Source organism: Apus apus, chromosome 25 (assembly GCF_020740795.1).
Source record: "Apus apus isolate bApuApu2 chromosome 25, bApuApu2.pri.cur, whole genome shotgun sequence".
Lineage (NCBI taxonomy): Eukaryota > Metazoa > Chordata > Aves > Apodiformes > Apodidae > Apus > Apus apus.
The window spans coordinates 524610-544616 of record NC_067306.1 but is presented as its reverse complement, the minus strand read 5'-3'; the positions used below and the strand labels follow the sequence as shown (position 1 = coordinate 544616).

Genomic DNA, 20007 nt, shown 5'->3' with positions numbered 1-20007 from the left:
AATTAGCTCCTGATTATCAGTGTCCCAGGGCCCCTTTCCAGTCTCTGTTTAATGCACCATTAATAATTCATTTCTCAGATAGCAAGAACGCAGTGTGAGGTTGGGGCTTTGTGACTAATAAGTACCAGAGCAACCCTCATCTCCAAGGGACAAATGAAGGGAACAAAAATAAAGACAAAGAATCAAAGATAATATGTTTTGTGGCCTTTAATCAAACACTGGATAAAGGGTTTAATTACTCAAGTGAAGAACACATAGGCACACTCCTCCTTAGCAGCCACAGGCTGCTATGCTCCCACCAGGGGAAACTGAGGCACCCTGGACATTCCCTTAGAAGCCCAGAACACCCCAGCCTCTCAGTGGGGGCTTTGGGACCGCAGCAGTGGCTGGGGATGTCTCTGCAGTGGGTTGGGGCAATGGGCAGGTCAGGACAAGGCTTTCCTGGCCAGGCAGAGCAGCACTGAGGGGCAGGAGAAGGGCTGAGCCAGCGCCGGCCCTGGAGCTGCGAGGAACTGCCCGGCGTCTTGGCAGCAGCACACTCAGTGCGGCGGTTCCTGACAGATCCAATTATAAAGCCAAGTCTCATCAGAATCGCAGCCCTGAGATTTAGTGCATGAAATTTTGTATTGGAGTTTTCTGATATTGCAGCTTGTGTGGCAGGTCCTTGCAGGCCGGGCTGTGCTGGCACCCTGAGCATTCCTGGGCCTCATCCCGCCGTGCTGCATCCCCTCCCTTCCCCACGTCCCACTGACACACAGCCCAAATGCAGTCACCTGAAAAATGGCAAGAGAGGGACCCCCTCAAAGTGCTGAGAAAGGGGGTTACCCACAGCCTCCTGCCCTCCTGCCCAGCAGTGACTTGTCTTGGCCTCGGCCCCAGCTGCCACGTGCTGGGATCATCCCTGCCCCTGGGCAGCCCAGGACAGTGGGGCTGGGATCAAGCACGGGCTACAGCTGTAAATCACTCGGGCTTCCAGTAGCTGAGGAGCTGCCCAGACTTTCTCTGCACAGCCCTAGGACAATATTTTTAGCTGGGCTTCCTAGAAAAGCCCAGGACCTGCCCAGGACCCTCTGGCCAGTTTCAGCCAGTTGACTGGTCTCAGGGTAAAGAGGTTCCCATGAGTTCCCATAAATGCAGTGAGCAAAGCGAGGTGGGAGAGGAGGGAGAGGCGGAACAGCCTTCCCTCATGTCATCACTTCTGCCTGGTTCTGGAACCTGGAAGCTGTTGGGGAAGAGAGATTTGCTTTTGCACCAGCCAGGCTGTTCCACCCTCTGCCGAGCCCAGCTGAGCCCAGGCTGGCAGCAGGGAGGAAGGTGCTGGGGCACTTGGCTAGCGCCTGGGGACTGGGAGCACTCTGTGTGCAGGCTGCAGGGGTTCAAAGAGTATCACCCAGCAGGGACACCTCCCTGAGCCCCCTGGGGACTTGGCAGCCCCTGCTCTGGGTGTCCCCGTCACGATACCAGTAGGGATGCGGGTGCAGTAGAAGTGCTGGCCCTGCAGTGCCCTGGGCACATGTCACCCCTTGCCACGGGCATGGCTAGCATTGCCCAGCCACATGCCAGGGAGCATATTTAGCCTAAGCAGAATAAAACCACAGTGATTATATTTCCTGTCTCCCCGCTCGGGACGGGAGGGAAATTGTTTGATGCTAATCCCTTTGTTTAATCCACTCGCAACCTGACATGCGAACAGTCGGGATTAACTCGGGCAGGGACCCGCTGGATGCGCAGCCGCTGGTCACGGGGACGGGGAGCAGAGCAAGACAGGGATGTCCCCGCGCTTTGCTCCCAGCAGCAGAGGAGCAGGATCATGGGAGCAGCGTGGAGAAAGGGCTTCTGATTTTCAGGATCGAGTTCCTCCACTCGAGCAGTTTTCACCAGGCTGGAATTTCCCCTGGTACAGAAAGGGAGGCTCCAGCTGTCCCTGGAAAGGTCACCTCGGGGGCTGACATCCCCCAGGCTCCGGCAGAGATACTGTGTGACAGCAAGATCTTCAGATGTGCCTGGGAAGGACAGTTCAGTCCCCTGTCCCACTCGCCCACAGATGTCACCAGATTCATCCTGCTGCTTTGAGAAAGGTGTCCGGGACCCTTCTCCAGCCACTCTGTGCCCTCCTTCCTGAAGACCTGTGCCTGATTTTAAGTTTCTATTTTTGTGACTTTATCTTCAAGCCCCCAGTTCTTATTATTCCTCTCTCAGCTAAGTTAAAGAGCCCTTTAATACCCAGCAGCTTTCTCCCTGGGCAGGTACCTGCACACTGTAATCAAGTCACATCTTGGGCTACTTTTCAATAAGCTAAACAGACTGAGCTCCAAGTCTCTGCTAAACACCCAGCCTCAGGAAAGGGCCAATCTGAGGCGCTGCCAAGCAGAGCGGAGCTGGTTTTTTTCAGCTGATGCATTGAAAGGTGAATTGTCACTTTCTGATGCACTAAGGATAAATTAAATGGCGCTGTGTAAAAATAAATTGTTGTGTTGCCCTTGCTCTGGAGAGGTCTGTGAGCACACAGGGCTGCTGGAGGCACAGGGAGGAGAAGGATGCGGATGCTCCTGGGGCTGTGTTCATCCCCATGCCAAGCCCTGGCCTGGCAGCCTGTAGGAAGCTCACAGGTGGGAAGACAGGAAGAGCAGGTGGGAAACACTTTCATGGCACTTTTGCCAGCAAAACTTGCTGCAGCAGCTGTTTGTCTGTCTCCCCTTACAGGCAGGGAGTTATGATGGCCAGGAACATAATGCTTTGGGGAGCTGAAATAAGCAAAGATGCTTTGAGCCATAGACTTAAATCCAGAGGTTATTGACAGGCGGTGAGTGCTCAAGAGCTGGTCCTGCTGGTCCTCACTAATGCCCCAGTATTGACAGTGCAATGACGGGATAAAATGGGGCTTCAGGTTGGTTTAATCACAGGACAAGCCAGCCCAGCACTGCCCAAAGGGAGGAGGAAGCAGGGTGGCACAGGGCAGGATGCAGCCCCCTCGGGGGACCCCAGTCCTGAGCTGTGCAAAGGGGGGAAGGGAGCAGAGACTCCCCCTTCCCCAGCCTAGGGTCTGACCCTCAGGGGGAGAACGAGCGGTGCAGAGCAAAGAGGCGGTGCCAGGGGAGCCTGCAGGGAGCAGGCTGGGGCTGGGGACATGCGGGGCCGCTCCGCGGCACCGGGACCGGCCAGACACGGCCTGTCAGGCTCTCTGTGCCCCTCTGGCTCCACAGCCAGTTTATCAGCACGCTGCAGACCCGCTGCTTGCAGGAGTGACCTGAATGGCTGATCAGAGGGGAGCAGCCACTGCCTCTGCTCGGGCTGCAGGACACAGCGGCTGCACACATGGAGGAGGCTGCCCGTGGCGGCCAGGGCAGATTAATGGGGTCGCAGGGATGCATGTCCCTGCACCCCCACATGGGCTGGGCCAGCCGCAGGCAGCCTGGGGGCTCAGCCACACCAGGCTGGCTCTGAAGGACACTGGCTCTGAAGGACATTGGCCAAGGTTGCACCACCAATCACTGCAGCTTGGCTGCTGCCAGGCCCAAGGTGACCAAGCCCCCAGGAAGGAGAAGCCAGACAGGGCTGGGGTTCAAGCAGAGCTGGCAGGGAGGAACAAGCAGAGGCTGGACTTGCATCCCACAGGGTGATGCTGTCCTGGCCCTGTATCCCATGGGGTCAGGTATACCCAAAAAACACAAGCAAATTTGGATAAATGTTGCAGAAATTCTGCTTTTGGGCACCACACTGGACAACTGGGCCCATCAAGGCTGGTGAGGGATCATACTACCCAGTGTTGCAAGCACCTATCAGGTTAACTCACAGCCTGGATTCGCAGAGCACAAATCAGGGCAACTTGAGCATAGCTAAACGACCTGGGGTCCCTGCAGGAGGGATTCTGCTTGGGGAGAGGTAAGAGAGGCAGGAGAGGCCAACTCAGCCCACAGAGATCTACAAATAACTTGAACGGCCTCATTACCCAGTTTCCGATGAACAGGAGTTTTGTTTCATGCTTCCCCCGGGGCAAACTCCGCCTAAAATTGGGCTATGCCTCATGGTAGCCCCTGCCCTCAAAGCCAGGCAGGGGCCGGACGGTTGCTGTCAGCACCGGGGAGCCCCGGTGGCCACGGCAGGTACCGCGACCCGAGGTTGCCGCCGGGGGTCGGGCAGAGATCGCTCCCGGGCATCCTGGAGCCCGCTGAAAGAGCCGCCCCTCGCCCTCCGCGGGACCCCCTGTGCCCAGCCCCGACAGACCGCGGCTCCCCCGCCGCCCCGCACCCCACGGGGCGCCCGGAGTCACCCGCCGGCACCGGCTGAGCGTCCCGCAGGCATCGCCCTCGGCCCCGGGCCGGAGCTTCCCTCTAGCGACCGCCGGCGGGAGAGCACGGGGCGGGGGGCACACGGGTCCGGCAGCAGGGCACTGACAGGCGTTCCCGGGAACCCGGAGCGATGGGACCCGGCTCCAGACAGGCGCTGGGGGGGGTGGCCGGGCTCTGGCGCCAGGGCTGACCGACATCGAACCTGCCTGTGCACGGCGAGCACTCGCGGGGGGTGAAACTGCCAACGCTGCTCTCCTTCCCAGCACACACCAGTCTTTCTTTAATGGAGGGCAAGCGACTTCACGAGGTGGGGCCTGGAGGGAGTCCCACTGCCCCAGGACGTGGCCTGGAGTAGTCCTTTTCTCAGCACAGCCTGTGCTAGAGGGACAGGTCCTGGGTGCTGGAGCAGTACTCCAGGTAGTCAAACTCCTCAACAAGGAACGTCACGGCGCTCCACTTCTTATACTTCTTCTTCTCAGCCGGTGTCTCCACCACAAAGTTTTTGATGCAGAGCATAGGCAGCTTCACCTGCCGGTAGATCATCTCCATCCCCCAGTCCTGTGTGGGCAGGGAGGGGACAGTCACACAGCATCCCCAGCTGTGGGGCCACGCGCAGCAGGGATGGAGCCAGCTCCTTGCTCCCAGAGTACATTTCCCCTTTGGAGATAGCCACCCACGTCCGTGTCCCACATGGGATGTCAGGCACATCACGCGGGCACTTGCTGAGGGGACACAGTGACCCACACATCAGCCAGGAGCTGGGGCACCAAGCACAGCCCCTCCAGTGCCACGGGGACACTGCCATGTGCTGCGCTCACCTGGCTGCACTGGCAGCACCCGATGCGGCAGCCGGGCTCCCAGTCCTTGAACGCCCGCGGGAACTGCATCTTCCCAGAGGTGACTTTGTAATACAGCCTACGAGGAAGGGGCCAAAGTCACTTTAAGGGGAATGGTCCAGGGGACAGAAACAGGGCAGCACGTGTGCTCCTGTAGTCACACAGTCCTACCAAGCTCCTGTGGTCTCCCTGGACCTGTGTCCCCAAGACAGACCTGGCAGGAGGCTGCTGCCACTCCCTGACATCCTGGGCAGAGAGTGCAGCAACTCCTGCAAGTGCCACTGGATGCCAAGCTCTGCCCACTCTCCCCTGCCAGCAGCTGGCTCCTACCTGAAGCTGGGGTTGATGTTGATGTGGTGCATGCCCTCCACCATGCGGATGTCACTGCCCCGGCACACGGCCACGTTGCAGCTGACACAGTAGAAGAGAACAGCGTCGGGGTCATGCAGCCGCCGCTGCTCACTGATCCTGGCCTCCTTCAACAGCCAGGAGGCCACAGCCACATGCTGCAGCTCCATGATCTGCAGAGGGCAGGGGGGATGACATGTGGGGGGACAGGGGTCAGCACAGGGCAGTGGGCACCGAGTGTTGGAGAGATGCACCGTGCCAGAGAGCATGAGCTGCATGACAGGACAGCCAGGGCAAGGCAGGATGGGAAAGGCACATGCTGCCTTATGCACCCTCCTGCCAGGTGCCAGTGCTGCCAAAGGGGAGAGCAGACAGTCAAAGCCAGGGGCAGAGGGCTGTGTCTAAGCAGCAGCCACAGGCAGGAGCTGCTTGGCCCTTCTGGAGCTCAGGGCAGTGCCTGGTGCTCACCTTGAGGCGATACTCGGCCTCAGGCATAGCCTGCACTGCTCTGATCGCCTTCTCCATGAGCTCCACCAGGTTCTCGTTGAGCAGCTCACGGGAGACCTCTCTGCTGTTGGCTTTGGCAACGACCGAGTAGACACTGTCCTGGGCACGGGCACGGCCACGGGCCTGCAGCAGAAGGGCCAAACACTGAGGGACATGGCCTGCCTCCCTGTGCCACCCCATGAGGACGGATCCACTCTCTCCACCCCACTGTGCCTTGCTAAGGAGATTCTCTACCAGAGAGCTCCCAGAGGGCACAGAGGATGCAAGAGCCCTATCTCCCAGCCCCATGGCTTTGGGGAGTCCCAGCAGGCTGCACCCAACATAGAGCTGAGCAGAGTGGCTAGAGGGAGCCTGGGCACCTGCCTGCATCATGGCGATCTCATTGGTCATCAGCCCGTAGCGGACCACGATGTTGCACTCCGGGATATCCAGGCCTTCCTCAGCCACGCTGGTGGAGAAGAGCAGGTTGAGGGTCCCCTCACGGAACTGCCTGATCACATCCTGCTGCTCGCTCTGAGGATAAAGAGAGGACAAAACTTCAGCAGCTGCATAGGGCTCCCAGCCCCTGGCACCACCTGCAGCACCTGCAAAGTGTGCAGAAAGGAAGGTTCAGCTCCTCCCCAGCCTCCACTCACTGGTGTCATGTGCCTGGTCTGGTTGCTGTAGCCGGCGCCAGTGAGGACAGCAGCCCTGATGTGCTGCCCGTGGAGTGTGGCTGTGTCCTGCAGCCAGCTGAGCAGGCTGTGGGCACTCTGCCGGGTCTTGGTGAAGACGATGCCACGAGAGATGCCCAGAGGCTGGAAGTTCTCCCGCAGGATTTCCTCCAGCTTGCATAGCCTGGGGTTCTCATAGCGCTGGTCCCTGGCGAGCTCCTGCAGGATTTTCCTGTTCTCTGTGCAGGCAAATAGGGGATCAGGGAGGCCTCATGCACCTCCAAACATAGACAGCACCAACCTCCCTCCAGACCCCTCTGTTACCCTCAAATATGGCAGTGAGGAACTGTACAGTGGGGTCTTTTGTGTCCTGCTCAGTCTCATAGAACTGCTGGAGGCACTGGAAGGCGTCGACCATCCGCACGGCGTCGTGGATCAGCAGCGCGTCATTGTACTTGCGCAGGTGCAGCGCACACATCCGCGTTCGGCGGCAAAACGTCTCTGCCGCTGGCGGGGCAGGGACACGCCATGTCACAACCTGGCCCCGTGGCCACCAGACCTGCCCCATGCTGCAGCCTCCTTACCTCTTTTCTCCAGGTCCACAATGTATTGCTCGTAAATCTGCGTGCCGAAGTCCTGCAGCAGGCTGGGCATCCCCATGTACTGCTGGATACGCTCCATCATGGTCTTCAGCTGCTCACCAAAGGGGTCCTGGGAGCAGAGAGAGGCTCAGGACCTGAGTAAACAAGGACACTGGTCCCCACAGCCTTGGAGGCACAGCCCAGAGCACCTGGCTTAGGGTTAGGGGCTGTTTGCACAGCAGGACCTGGATGGCTGTGGGATTCACCAGCACCAAAGCTCTGGGCCAAGTGACTCTTCAGGTTGCCTGTGCTAAGTGATGGCAAGACATGGCTCCCAGCCCACCAGGGCTTGGGGACTCATTCTTGTCTTCCAACCAGTGAACGGCCCTGTAGCTTCCACTAAGCACACCTCACCTCTGCTCTCTCCTGGCACAGGTCGTGCTGCTTCCTGGGCTGGGGAACGTGGCTCTGCAGCTGCTGCAGCTCCTTCTGCACTGACACAATCTTCTCGGTGTCCAGGTTGGCACAGATCTGAGAGGGCAAGACCCCATTTCCAGTCCTAAGAGGCACCAGCTGCCCAGGGTGATGCAGCATGTGGTGCTCCCTGGCATCCTGGTGAGTTTGGGGATGTCTTCCCTGGACCACCCAGAGCCTCTGTACCAGGTTAATACCCACCCCAAGGGACACCGCACTGCATGCCACGGGAAACTGTGCCTGGGACTGTTGCACTCTGTGTAAACACAGGACAGGGGTGTCGGACCCACCTGCAGGATGTGCTCAACAGCCCCCTCAAAGGAGGTTGCTCCGCCAGTGCCAGGGGATGCTGTCAGGCCCAGGACCTGTGGCAGGTCCTGCTGCCCACGGAGCTTGCGCTGGAGATAATTCAGCATGATCTTGTTGTAGACGGCTTCCTTGTGAGTGTGGTGGCACTCGTCTAGCACCAGCAGAGAGAAATCTGCACCGGGGGAGGGAAGGGAGTGGGGTGAGCAGAGGCTGAGGCTCAGCCAGGGCAGTGTCCCCCCAGCCTGGCTGTGGCGACAGCAGGGCTGGGGGTCCCGTGCCCACCCGTCAGCTCCAGGGACGTTTCCTCCTCCCTGCTGCCCAGCGCGTTCTGCAGGATCTGGGCTGTGCAGATGACAACATCGCTCTGCTTCACCAGGGAAGCGAAGAAGAACCTGCGGTCGCTGTCCCCGCTGATGGCGATCACCCTGAAGTCCTTCTGCAGCGCCTGGAACTCTTTCTGGGCGTGCTGCTCCACCAGGTGTGCCTGCACCCGCAGACCCCGCTCAGCCCCGGGACCCCCAGCAGCCCGTGGCCGCTGGTGCCCCGGTATCTGGGAGAAGGGGTTCGGGAGGCACCTTGTTGACCAGCACGGCCACTCGCCGGCCCCGCCGGCTCTCCAGGTGCTGCCGGCAGACGAAGGCAGCGGCGCGGGTCTTCCCAGCCCCCGTAGGCAGCCAGATGATGCTGTTGAGGCCGCGCAGGGCCGGTCCCACCGCCTCCCACTGGTACCCCCGCAGGTCCATCGCCTTCCGCTGAAACTATCGCAGCTCCGTCCTCTCCCACTGACACACCCGCACCTTTAACCCCCCGTGGCTGCCCGTTTCGGCCGGGAAACGAAACCGGAGCAGCGGTTCCGGCTGGAACACCAGCAGAAGGGGCCCAGCGAGGGGGGAACCCGCCGGCCGCTCTACTGGCACCGGGCGGGCAGCAGTGTTGGTCCGGGTCGGTGCCGACCGAGCGGGGCTGAACCAAGCCGGGGCAAACCGAGAGGAGTGAGGCCGGGGTGCCCACGCCCCCGCCACCGCCCCCGATCCCTACAACAGCGGCCCGGGATTCCCCTCCAGCCCGGGATTCCCCTCCGGGAGCCCCAGACACGAACAGAAACCGAAACCGGGCGGAGCTCGCCCGGCCTCCCCGTGGTCGCCCCTCTGCACCCCAACCGGCCCCACTCCCCGGCCAGTCCGCGCCCCCCCGCCCGGCGGCTCTCGGCATCCTCCCGCCGCTCTCCCCAAATCAAACACCCCCCTGCAGCCCCAGCTGTCACCTGCGGGGACGGGCTCAAGGATGCAGCAGTGTCTGCACAGGGACATTTATTTAAAAAAAAACCCAACAGACCCCAAACAAAACAACGGTCAAGTGGAACGGGTGGAGGGGGCTGGTCCCACCCCAGCGAGCGGCAGAGCATCACTAGCACCCACAGAGCGATGACAGCACGGGGAGGGGGACACAAGGCAGTAGGCAACCAAGCAAGGGGGGGCATAAGTCAGTGCTGGGGTCTGTGCTCCCCCTCCTAAAAGCCAAGGAGGCACAGGGAGAACAGAGCCAGCAAGGAGGGGGCAGGGAGGGGGGGGGCTGCAAGCAGGAGCTAACCCCCACCCGGGTGTAGAGCAGCTCTCCAGGGGCCAGTGCAGCACCAAGCACCCCCCTCTACCCTCTGCCCCAGGAGTTGGAACAGGAGCAGGCAGAGGGTGCTGTACAGACCTGCCCCAGGGGAAGGGAAGAGCTGATAGAGGCAGCAGGAGCTGGGGGGCACAAGGGCAGAGCTCCCCCTCACAGCAGGACCCTGGGCCAGGAGCAACCCAGGCAGGCAGGGCTGAGCCCCACATACATTCAAGAGAGGCAGGGGCTGCCCACACCTGGACAGAAGCAGAAAACCAAAGCACTTATGTGCCCCTTCCCTGGGGCAGAGAGCCAGGGCAGAAGACACAACCCTGGGGAGGAGGGAAGCGCCAGTGCCAGGAGGCTCCTGGCCCCCAGGGAGAGGTAGGAACTCAGCACTGTCCTGGGCAGACCCTGACGTGGCAACTCCAGCCCCTCCCTGAAAGAGAGGCAGCTGAGAACTCAGGGATAAAAGCACCAGGTCCCTCCTCTCCCTGCAGCCCCCCTGAGAAGAGACCCAGCTCCCCTAGGCTGCTCAGCAGCAAGAAACCCTCCAGCAGCCGCTGGAGCAGGGCCAGCTCCCAGGGGCATCCCTGTCCCTCCTGGGGGACTGAGTGGCCAAGGTGGATCCAGGCCAGCTCCCTACTTGTCAATGAGTCCCCCTTCCTTCAGCTTGAAGTAGAAGAACTTCTCCAGGGTGTTGGCACACTTGCAGTAGTCGCTGTCAGGCGGGTTGTACTCGCGGCAGTTGGTGATGATGCGCTGCAGGTCAGCAATGAACAGCTTCTTGGTGACGTAGTAGCGGTTCTTCAGGCGCTCAGTCATGGTCTTCAGGTCTGGGGATGGGGAAGAGTCAGGTGCCCCCACACCTCCGCACCCCCCAGCCATAGAGCTGGACACCAACTGAGGGTCCCAATCCATCCCTCTCTCTTCTGGACCACTCTGGGGCTCCCAGCACCCCATCACCCCAACCATTACCGCCAGCACAGCCTCGCTCCCTGGGGTCCTGCAGCTCTCCCTCCACCATCCTGCCCAGGGGTCTGGGCACAACCACCTACCGATGGGGAAGCGGATGATTTCGTAGTAGTCCGGCGCCTCTGACTTCTTCACCGGCTCCATGAAGGGCCACGCGCTGGGGTGGGTCTGGGGAGAAGGTGGGGGCCAGGTTATAGCAGCCAGCCCCTGCCTGCCCCAGCACACAGAGGTCCTGCTCCCCATGTGCTTGGGTCACCCCACCTGTCCCCCCCAAGGCAGGCAGCTCCAAGGGCTGACAGGGGGACAGGCACCCTGGAGTGGAGGATCTTCTCCTGCCTGCACCTTGATCTGGGCCAGGAGGTTCTTCAGGGTGTTGTAGAGCTGGTCCGGATCCTTCAGCTCTTTTCTGCAGGACACAACCAGCACTCGTCAGCCTGGGGGTGGGCAGCCTTTCCCCACCCCATTGCCCCCCCCTCTCCATCCCAGTGCCAGAATAGGGAGCAGCCTCAGCCAAGACCCCCATGCAGCACTCACCCCTTCTCCTTCCCCAGTGGTTTCCATCCCGTCTCTCCTAAAAGACAAGGGTCAATGTCCCCACACCTGCCCCAAGGATGTAAGGTCAATGTCCCCCCTCCCTCCCCTCCTCCAACCCTTCCCTTCCCATCCCCCCTGGCAGGACTCACGGATGCCTGGGACGCTCTCGATGGGGATCTGACGCACACCCTCCTTGAAGCAGGTCAGGCCAGGGTAGACCTTGCGGATCTGTGCTTGCTTCCTCTCAATCAGCTTCTTGATGATCTGTGGTGGGAAGGTGGGAGGTGAGCAGGGACAGGAGAATGCTCCGGGGAGCCAAATCCTGACCCCACAGGCCTGGAGCCCTGGCTGCACCCACTGCCCAGGGCTGGAGCCAACTCTAGCCACCACAAATGCCACTGTCCCTTACCCTGCCCTGCAAGCCCATCCAGAGGACATGTAAGGGACAGTGCCCATAGGCTGGCCCATCCCCACACCTCTACCCTGCCTTCAGCAGGTAGGAGCCAGAGCAAGGAGCACCTGGCAGCGCCCACCTGCCCACAGGATGTACCTCCTTCTGCTTCTTGATGATGTGGGAGAGCTCGGTGTAGGGGATGCGGGGGTTCAGCTCACACTCCATCAGGGTCGCTCCCTCATAATCCTTGATGTAACCTAGGTAGCGGCTCTTGGGGACCTTGATGTCCTTGGAAAAGCCCTGGAAGGAGAGGGCAAGTGGGAGGGGGCTGGGGGGCAGGAGGACTGAGGAGACCCACACTGGTCAAGAAGCTCACCTGCTTCTTGAAGTAGCCAATGGCGTACTCATCCGCGTAGGTGAGGAAGTAGAGGATGTTGTGCTTGATGTGGTACTCCTTCAGGTGGTTCATCAGGTGCGTCCCGTAGCCCTGGTGGTGACGTCATGAGACATGGAGCCCCTGCTGCCCCCAACCCTGCAGCCACCGCAGACCCTCCTGCCAAGCCCACCACCCGCCTCCCTGCTCCCACCTTCACTTGCTCGTTGGACGTGACAGCACAGAAGACAATCTCTGTGAAGCCCTGGGTGGGGAACATGCGGAAGCAGATCCCGCCGATCACACGACCGTCCTTGATCAGCGCCAGGGTCTTGTGCTTCCTGCGGGCAGCACAGCAAGGGTGAGACGGGACCCCCCGCACTGGCCCCCCCCACACTCCCCAGCCACGCACGGGTCGAAGACGAGGCGAGTGATGTACTCCTTGGGCATGCGGGGCAGCTGGTGGGAGAAGACATTCTGCAAGCCCACCAGCCACATCAGGATCTTCTTGTTGGATTTCTGCGAGAGCGAGTTGCCAATGACGTGGAACTCGATGATGCCGCGTCGCTCCTCCAGCCGTGCCGTCTCGTCCCGCGCCGCGTTTGCCGACAGCAGGCTGGTCTGGGGGACATGGGAGGGTTCACTGGCCCTGGCACACCCCCCAGGAGGGAACCCAACACCAGGAAAGCAGCTCCAGAAAGCACTGGTGCCACCTCAGCAACCCCTGCCGTACCTCGGGGCCCAGCATGGCAGCGGGGTCCGTGATGGTCAGCATGACCTCGTTCACCAGCTCCATGGGGATGTCTCCCATGACACGGATACGTTTGGCATCCTCCAGCGTCAGGCTCTCGGGCAGCTTCCGCTTCTCCCCTGGGGAGTGGAGCCAAGTGGCACTTCCAGCAGCAGCAGGGACCCAAAGAGGGTCCCAGCTCCGATAGGCTGTGGCCGGCCCTACCTGGCAGGGGCTCTGGGGTGCTGGCATCCATGCTTGCAGCAGAGCTGCTGTTGCTGAGCTTCTTGCTGAAGAGTGGAGTGGTGGGCACAGCGACGGTGCTGACTGTGGCTGGAAGAGACCAACAACACCCATGACTGCCAGAAATCAGCGCGTCACACTGCCTGCCAACACTGAGGCTCACCCACACCCAGCAGCCCCCGGGCAGGGGAGCTGCTCCCACGATACCTGGGCGAGACACCAGCTGGGCACCCTCGGTGGCCGGCACTGTGAAATCGGCCTCCCAGATGGGAGAGTTCTCACCATAGATCTCCTCCTCCAGCATGGACAGGAACCTGGCAGGGAGCAGCATGTTGGCTGGTGCCAGGCAGGCACAGCCTCGTGGCTCCAGGCTCCCAGAGCCTCCCCAGCAGTGCAGCAGATGTCCCCACACGGGACACCTACTTGGGGAAATGGGTGAGGATCAGTGTTCGCTTCTCTGGCACCAGCTTGTCCTTTTCCACCCGGAACTTCTCCAGCAGCTGCCGACGGGTGACGGTGAAGATGGACTTCAGGAGGCTGCGCCCAAAGACGTGGGTGGTCTCATAGCGAGGAAGGCTGTCACAGCTCTGCGGCACGTGGCAGTAGCACAGCCACCTAGGTGACAAGGACACGCTCCAGTAACAGGGCTCGGAGCAGTGATCCCAGAGCACCTGCATCCCTCCTGGGACAACACTGCTAGGAGCAGGAATAAGGCTCTGCTCCCTGAGTCAGGGGTCAGCCCCGTGCAGGGATGGCAGGAGCAGGCAGACCCCCCCAGCTGACTGGCCTGGACCCCCTCCTGCCCTCACCTTGTGTAGTTGACCTTGTAGGTGGCCACATCGTCGTTCTGGGAGCGCTGTCGGAACTGGGACGGTGTCTCCAGCTTCCAGTAGTTAAGGCAGAGCAGAAACATCTTGGAGAGCTCATACATGGTCTGCCGTTCCTTGGGTGGCAAGTGGCTGAACTTGTACTGGACAAAGTTCAGGACTCCCTGACGAGAGAAGAGGGTGGTGGAGGGGGCCAGGTGCTGCACCAGACCCCCTGGTGCTGCCCCTGAGGAAGGAGGGGACCGTGCAAGAGCAGTGAAACACAGAACAAGTTATCAGCACAACGCAGGAATCTGGCAAGGCCTCACCTGCTCAATGTTTGGCTTCTCAAAGGGGGGGCTCCCCAAGGACCCCTCGACCACTGGCTGGCTCATCTGCAGGATGCATTTCCGCAGGAGCTGTGGAGACCATGGGACGCGGTTACTGAGGTTCCTGGCACCAGGAGCACCAGAAGTAGGGGCAGGAGGCTGCTGGGGGTGCCCTGAGTTACACAGCCAGGAAGGTGCCAGGTCCAGCTCAGAGCATGGCTGGTTCTTCCCTGGAAACCTGCCGACCAGGGGAATTCAGGGCTGGGAGAAAAGTTGCTTCTGGAACAGGGTCACTGTTCTGGGTCTCTGGCTAGGCTGGTGGGTTGACTTGCAGCCCCCAGGCAGAGGACAGGCAGTGGGAAGCAGCCCCAGCTCCCAGCAGAGCCCAGGAACCCGTGGACAATGCGCTCAGCACCAGACACACCTTGAACAGGTAGAAATACACCTGCTTGGTGTCCGTGTCCTCCTCCTTGTGCACTGACATGAAGAGGTTTTCCACATCCACCACCATGCCCAGCAGCCGGTTGATCTCCTCCTCTGAGACGTTTTCCAGGTGGGACACGTGGTCCGCTGCAGTGGGGAGAAAGCCAGTGAGGCCAGGGGGTGAGTGGGCACCACTGCCCCTCCCGGGGGTCCCAGGGGGTTACCCAGTGCGTGGCTGCAGCTCCGGCAAGGCTCGCTCAGGTTGGTCACCGGCTGCTGCAGGTCCATGCGGGGGGCGGTGGGGGGGTTGGGGTTTTTCCAGCCGTTGCACTTGCAGGCGTCATTGGCCTGGGACAGGGGACAGGGCGGTCACGCAGCAGCCCCTGCACCGCCGTGTGCCAAGGCTGCCACCACCCCCACCCCCACAACTCTCCCTGCGAAGCCTCCCCAGCCTGTCCCACCCACCCCGCCTGACCCAGCACCCAAACGCTCGCCCATTTTTTCCCTGTGTGCAGCCCCTGCCCACGGCTGTCCTTGCACCTCCCTAGCACAGCCCAGCACCCTCCTCCAGCACCCCCTGCCCATGCACCACCTCCTGCACTCCACGCATGTCCTTGCACCCCACGCACTGCTTATCACCCCTCTCCTGTATCCCCCTGCCCATGCACGTCCTTGCATCCCACTCCCACACCCCCTGCAGCCCCCACCTGCATCCCCCACTCATACCTGTCCTTGCGCCCCCTTTACCATCCCCTGCACGGCTCAGCACCCCGCTCCTGCACTCCCCTCCCGCTTCCACCTGCCCGTGCACGTCCTTGAACCCCGTCCTGTACCCCCCACCCATGCATATCCTTGCACCCGTCCTGCACAGCCCAGCACTCCCCACCTGCACCCCTTACACTCCCCTGCTGCATCCCCCACCCATGCACCTCCTTACACCCGCTCCTGCACCCCCTGCACGGCCCAACACTCCCGTCCCGGTGCCGGTGCAGCCCACCTTGCAGGCCGAGAAGACCCCTAGCTTCTCCAGCTTCTTGCCGCGGGGGAACCCCCGCACCTGCGCTTTCCGCTGACTCGCCCGTTGCTGCTGGCTCAGCCCTGGCCGGGCTGGGTCGCTGGACCCGGCTCCTCCCGCCGCCGCCGCCGCCGTCCCGCCTCCCCCCGTGGCTGTGCCCGAGCCCGGCGGGGGCCGCCCGGGCTGCGCGGCCTCCGGCTCCGCCATGCCGGGCCCGGCGTGCGCTCCGCGCTCACTGCGCCTGCGCGCCGGGCACGCCGGGATCGGTAGTTCGCCGCGGTGGGTGGGGGATGGATCCGATGATCCCGCGGCCGGTTCACGCCGCCCGCAGCCCCGGGCGGGCTCCGCTCCCACCCGAGGCTGCGGGCGGCGTGAACCGGCCAGAGAGGACTGAGGTCCGAGCACGATGGGGACCGACCCCGTGAGCCCCTCCCGGGGCGGTGCTGGCAGCGCGAAGCCATCACGGCCCTCCCCTCTCTCTCCTCCCCGTCCCGAACCCTCCGGTAACCGGTACCGCGCCCGGTTCGGCGCCGCGAGGCGCGTCCTCCTCCCGGGATGGGGCGTGGCCACGCCCACCTCGCCAAGCACGGGGCGAGGCCACGCCCCCTTCCCAGCCCGAGCCTAGGGGAACTCGGGGGGCGTGGCCAAGCCGCCGTGCCCCGCCCATTCGGCGGCTGAGGGGGCGTGGCTTGCAGGAGGTGGGGCCAGCAATGGCGAGGGGGGGCGCCCCGCCCGGGGGGGGCTGGGACGTCGGGCGGGCGCTTTGCCGAGCGGTACCGGCAGGAGTGCCCCAGCACCCCCGGGGAGGGGGCCGTGGGCCCCAGAACTGCCCCCGGGGATGCTCAGGACCGCCCAGGGAAGCTCCGCACGGTACATATACTGGAGCCCCCCCAAACCAACCTCCTCCGCCAGGGTCTGGGGAGAGGAGCCAGGGACGGGCCGGTGCCGCTGCGCGGGTACAGCTCGGGGCGCTGCAAGGCGCCGGGCCAGCGAACATAGGAGCCGCACAAATAAAAGTCAGGAATATTTATTACATATCAAAAAAGCGACATGGTTTGGATAGAGACGCCCCCGCCGGGCCGGTGCGCGGTCCTCGGTGCAGTCCCATTCTGCCCCCGCCGCCGGGCTCAGCCCGGCCCCGCTCTGCTCCCCGTCACGCCTTGGCCCGCTCGGCTCCGTCCTCGGCGCTGGTTGTCTCCTGAGCCACCGCCGGTCCCATCTGAATGGGGACGTTCCTCTCCGGGGCGGCGGGCAGGGCCAGCCGGGGGGCCTCGATGCGGAGCTGCCCCTCCTTGGACAGGGAGCAGGTCAGCGCCTCGGCGTCCACCTCCTCGGGCACATCCCACTCCCGCTTCAACACCTCGTACTTGTAGGAGAAGGAGCCCTTCTCGTCCGTGCTCTGCGTCTCCTTCTGCCCCACCAGCACCACCTTCCTGCCCACCACCTTCACGGACAGCTGCTCCGGAGCAAAGTCCTTCACGTCCTGGCAGACGGAGAAGCCCTCCCCGGGGCCCGCGGTCAGGGCTGCGCTGGAGCTCGGGGCTCGGGCATTCGAGGTGATGCCGAGCCGGCCGGTGCTGCTCCCACTGCTCAGGAACTGCTCGAAGCTGCTCATGAACTCCCGTGCCCGCTCCATCTCCAGCCGCAGCTCTCGCTCCAGCTCGGCGAAGATGGTGCCTGGATGCGGCCAGAGGGTGCGGACGGGTCCCAGCCACGGGAACAGCGAGCTGGACATGGGTGGCATGAAGTGCAGGTGGCCAAACATCTCTGCCCCTTGTATACGCTCCCGCTGCGAGCTGCTGCTCCGCTCGGTGCTGGCCGGGGCCGGGCAGCAGCGGGTTTTATCCTCCCCTGCCCAGGGGTGTGCCCCTTCTAGAACACTCTCTCCCCACGCACCCTCCTGGAGCCCTCGCCTATTTTTGAGAGGCTGATTATCTACCAGCCAAAATAGCAGCGCCTGCTTTTGGGGACGAGTCACACACCGCAAATAGGGACCCGCAGTCACGGCCGGAGCTCTCGGGTTTCTGCCGAGCCACCGTGATGCAGCATCGCCCGCGGGAGAGCAAAGCCTGCTCGCAGGTCATGCCGTGCCGGGAGCGTCATTTCAGCCAGCAGGGGGACAAGCCCACCCATAAAGTAACGTCAGCCGCTGCCAGATGCTTCCCGCACTTTCTCAGCCCCCGAGCCCTCTGCTTCCCAGCACAATGACCTGCTCCAGCCCCTCAGCACCTCCCCTGTGCACCCTCAGGTGGCTGCTGGTCTCACCAAGGGTTTGTGTCCCACCTGGGAAACAATGTCTTGCAAATGGGATGCGGTGCAAAGGGAGTCTCCTGCCTGCACATGGAGGGGGGAACGAGCCACAGGCAAGGGGTGGAGGCAGAGAAGAGCTGGATGGAAGAGGCCTGCTCCCTGCCTGGGAAGAACAGCAGCAGATTTTTGGCACCTGTTGGGAGGCTGAGGTGATGCTGCTAATTATAAGCCAGGGGAGCAGAGCTGCAAGACTAAGAGTGAAGGTATGTCAGGCACGACGTCATCCCGCCTCACCTCGTGGATGAGTAACAAGAATGAGCTGGAACGGGCTGGAAAGAGCTGAGCTCTTCTCTGGGAGATGACGTGATGTGCGGGATGAGGCCCCGCCTCCCCGGGAAGGGCTATAAAAGCCGCGGGCGGCAGCACCGGGGCAGAGCGCTCAGAGACCTCTGGAAAGAGACAGCTGAGAGCAGCCGAAGCAGCAGCACCAGAAGCAGCACCAACAATGCTTTGCCGGATGCACCTCGCACCATTCGCCTCCAGCTCTCTGGCCACCCGGCTGGGCACAGTGAGGACCCTCTGGCCACACGCAGAGACCATCTTCACCGAGCTGCAGCAGGAGATGGAAAAGGCTCGGGAGTTCATGAGCAGCTTCGAGCAGCTCTTGAGCAGCCAAGTAGCCTCTGCCATGGAGCGAGCCCCGAGCTCCAGCACCTCCCTGGCCCCCAGCTCTGGTGAGGGCTTCTCCATCTGCCAGGACGTCAAGAACTTTGCTCCGGAGCAGCTGTCGGTGAAGGTGGTGGGCAGGAAGGTGGTGCTGGTGGGGCAGAAGGAGACGCAGAATGTCGATGAGAAGGGCTCCTTCTCCTACAAGTACGAGGTGTTGAAGCGGGAGTGGGATGTGCCCGAGGAGGTGGACGCCGAGGCGCTGACCTGCTCCCTGTCCAAGGAGGGGCAGCTCCGCATCGAGGCCCCCCGGCTGGCCCTGCCCGCCGCCCCGGAGAGGAACGTCCCCATCCAGGTCAGCCCTGCAGCCCCACAGCCTGGACCAGCCTCCGAGAATGGAGCCACCACCAAGGCCCAGGTGTAATGGGAGGGGAACCGATGGCCCACGGCAGGACCGGAGGAGACCAGCTGCAAGTCTTGGGTTTTGGCCCAGACAAGCTCCATCAGCAATTGTGTCAATTTTTTTGCTATACTGGAATGGTTTTGTATCCAATAAAAATACTTTTGCATAGAACCTGCTTGTTCTGTCTTCGTGTTGATTGATGAGGAGGGCTGGGCCCTGATCCCAGCTCCTGATGCCAGAGGAGCTGGATGCACAGAGAGGGAAGAACCTCTCTTGGTGCCTCAGGGCAGCACAACATGGAGCCAACACAGACCCAGAGGGAGGGGAGAGAAGGCATCTGCAAGCAGGGTGTTGTTCAGGGTGGGGGAAGGTAAGGAGGTCCCAAGTTCTACTCACCTGCACTACTGCTCCCAGGAGCTGCCTTGCTCCTCACCCTGCTGTCCAGCATCCACACAAGGTCCTCAGCCCCACTGGGTGGGAAGGCAATAGTGCTGGAGGGCCCAGCTGGGAATAAAGTGCTCTGTTGTAGCCACACTTTTTTCTCCCACACAGCCTGGGAAGGGGGTGCTGGAGGCACCTCCAAGATCCCACAGCAGGGATGGGGGAGGCCCATCCCCAGGCACTATGTGTAACCACCATGAACACCCTGCTCAGGTCCAGGCAGGCAGCAGACATGCCTGTTTGTGCTGAAGCTGCTCCAAGCCTGGACAGCCCTTCCCTGCCAGCAAGGGTGTTCAGCTCTGCAGGACACTGCCACACACCCCCACAGCCAGGGACAAACCCCCAGCCCTGACACTGAGTCCCTGCAGCTGAACAGCAGATGCTCCAGCAGCAGCAAGACACCCCTTATCACAGGCTCATTCACTGAAGCGGAGACCCAGAATCCTGGACAGAGCCAGGAATTAAGCCCAGTCAACCAGAAACCAAGTACAAGAAGCCAGCAGATGGCAACACCACCTCACCTTGTGCACACAAGGTCGTTCAGAGCTGGGATTGGGGGAAATTCTCCTCCAATAGGTCCTTCTCTTGCCTGCAGAAACCAGCAGCACCAGTTCAAACCACACTGGAAGCTCCTCTGGCAGAGGAGAAGCCAGGCCCCCTTGCAGGGGATGGAAACACGGGAGAGCAAAGCCCACACACTGCAGGCAGACCATGCTCAGTCAGACATCAGGGACTGTTAAGTGTGTTGCTCCAGAGCCTTCCTGCTTCTAGGTTAAGGAAATTCAGCATGAGCAAAAGGCACCAAGCCCTTGGATGAAGCCCATGAGCC

At 61.9% G+C, this 20007-nt stretch overlaps 4 protein-coding genes across 4 annotated transcripts; 1 reads left to right on the top strand and 3 right to left on the bottom strand.

Moving 5' to 3' along the window:
• Window positions 1-4314: 4314 nt before the first annotated feature.
• Window positions 4315-8994, bottom strand: DHX58 (DExH-box helicase 58). Its single transcript, XM_051640215.1, has 12 exons — window positions 8573-8994; window positions 8280-8481; window positions 7979-8169; window positions 7629-7745; window positions 7218-7344; window positions 6958-7140; window positions 6616-6872; window positions 6344-6493; window positions 5942-6103; window positions 5456-5646; window positions 5108-5204; window positions 4315-4847 (listed from the first exon to the last, which is right to left on the bottom strand). The coding sequence occupies exons 1-12, from the start codon at window positions 8738-8740 to the stop codon at window positions 4668-4670; spliced, it is 2025 nt and encodes a 674-aa protein (XP_051496175.1). The 5' UTR covers window positions 8741-8994; the 3' UTR covers window positions 4315-4667.
• A 296-nt stretch (window positions 8995-9290) lies between these two features.
• KAT2A (lysine acetyltransferase 2A) lies at window positions 9291-15648 on the bottom strand. Its single transcript, XM_051640206.1, has 18 exons — window positions 15401-15648; window positions 14628-14751; window positions 14405-14550; window positions 13981-14070; window positions 13655-13836; window positions 13269-13460; window positions 13053-13159; window positions 12828-12935; window positions 12606-12742; window positions 12285-12493; window positions 12087-12213; window positions 11876-11986; window positions 11656-11799; window positions 11255-11369; window positions 11106-11142; window positions 10914-10977; window positions 10655-10739; window positions 9291-10432 (listed from the first exon to the last, which is right to left on the bottom strand). Exons 1-18 carry the CDS (start codon window positions 15623-15625, stop codon window positions 10239-10241), a joined length of 2397 nt encoding a protein of 798 aa, XP_051496166.1. The 5' UTR covers window positions 15626-15648; the 3' UTR covers window positions 9291-10238.
• A 781-nt stretch (window positions 15649-16429) lies between these two features.
• LOC127394363 (heat shock protein 30C-like) lies at window positions 16430-17288 on the bottom strand. The gene has a single exon (XM_051640247.1). It carries the CDS (start codon window positions 17181-17183, stop codon window positions 16572-16574), a length of 612 nt encoding a protein of 203 aa, XP_051496207.1. The 5' UTR covers window positions 17184-17288; the 3' UTR covers window positions 16430-16571.
• A 782-nt stretch (window positions 17289-18070) lies between these two features.
• LOC127394364 (heat shock protein 30-like) lies at window positions 18071-18904 on the top strand. The gene has a single exon (XM_051640248.1). The coding sequence runs from the start codon at window positions 18174-18176 to the stop codon at window positions 18756-18758; it is 585 nt and encodes a 194-aa protein (XP_051496208.1). The 5' UTR covers window positions 18071-18173; the 3' UTR covers window positions 18759-18904.
• The last annotated feature ends 1103 nt before the right edge of the window (window positions 18905-20007 follow it).

Bases quoted from the DNA above. Each gene is read 5' to 3' on its own strand.
- KAT2A (XM_051640206.1), bottom strand. From the start codon at position 15,625: ATGGCGGAGCCGGAGGCCGCGCAGCCCGGGCGGCCCCCGCCGGGCTCG. The intron at 12,494-12,605 runs GTACGGCAGGGG...CATGTCCCCCAG, and splicing joins CTGCCATGCTGGGCCCCGAG to ACCAGCCTGCTGTCGGCAAA. The intron at 11,370-11,655 runs GTACATCCTGTG...TTCCCACCACAG, and splicing joins TCATCAAGAAGCAGAAGGAG to ATCATCAAGAAGCTGATTGA.
- DHX58 (XM_051640215.1), bottom strand. From the start codon at position 8,740: ATGGACCTGCGGGGGTACCAGTGGGAGGCGGTGGGACCGGCCCTGCGC. The intron at 6,104-6,343 runs GCAGGTGCCCAG...CTTCTGCTGCAG, and splicing joins ATGAGATCGCCATGATGCAG to GCCCGTGGCCGTGCCCGTGC. The intron at 5,647-5,941 runs GTGAGCACCAGG...TGCCCTCTGCAG, and splicing joins AGGCCGAGTATCGCCTCAAG to ATCATGGAGCTGCAGCATGT.
- LOC127394364 (XM_051640248.1), top strand. From the start codon at position 18,174: ATGCTTTGCCGGATGCACCTCGCACCATTCGCCTCCAGCTCTCTGGCC.
- LOC127394363 (XM_051640247.1), bottom strand. From the start codon at position 17,183: ATGTTTGGCCACCTGCACTTCATGCCACCCATGTCCAGCTCGCTGTTC.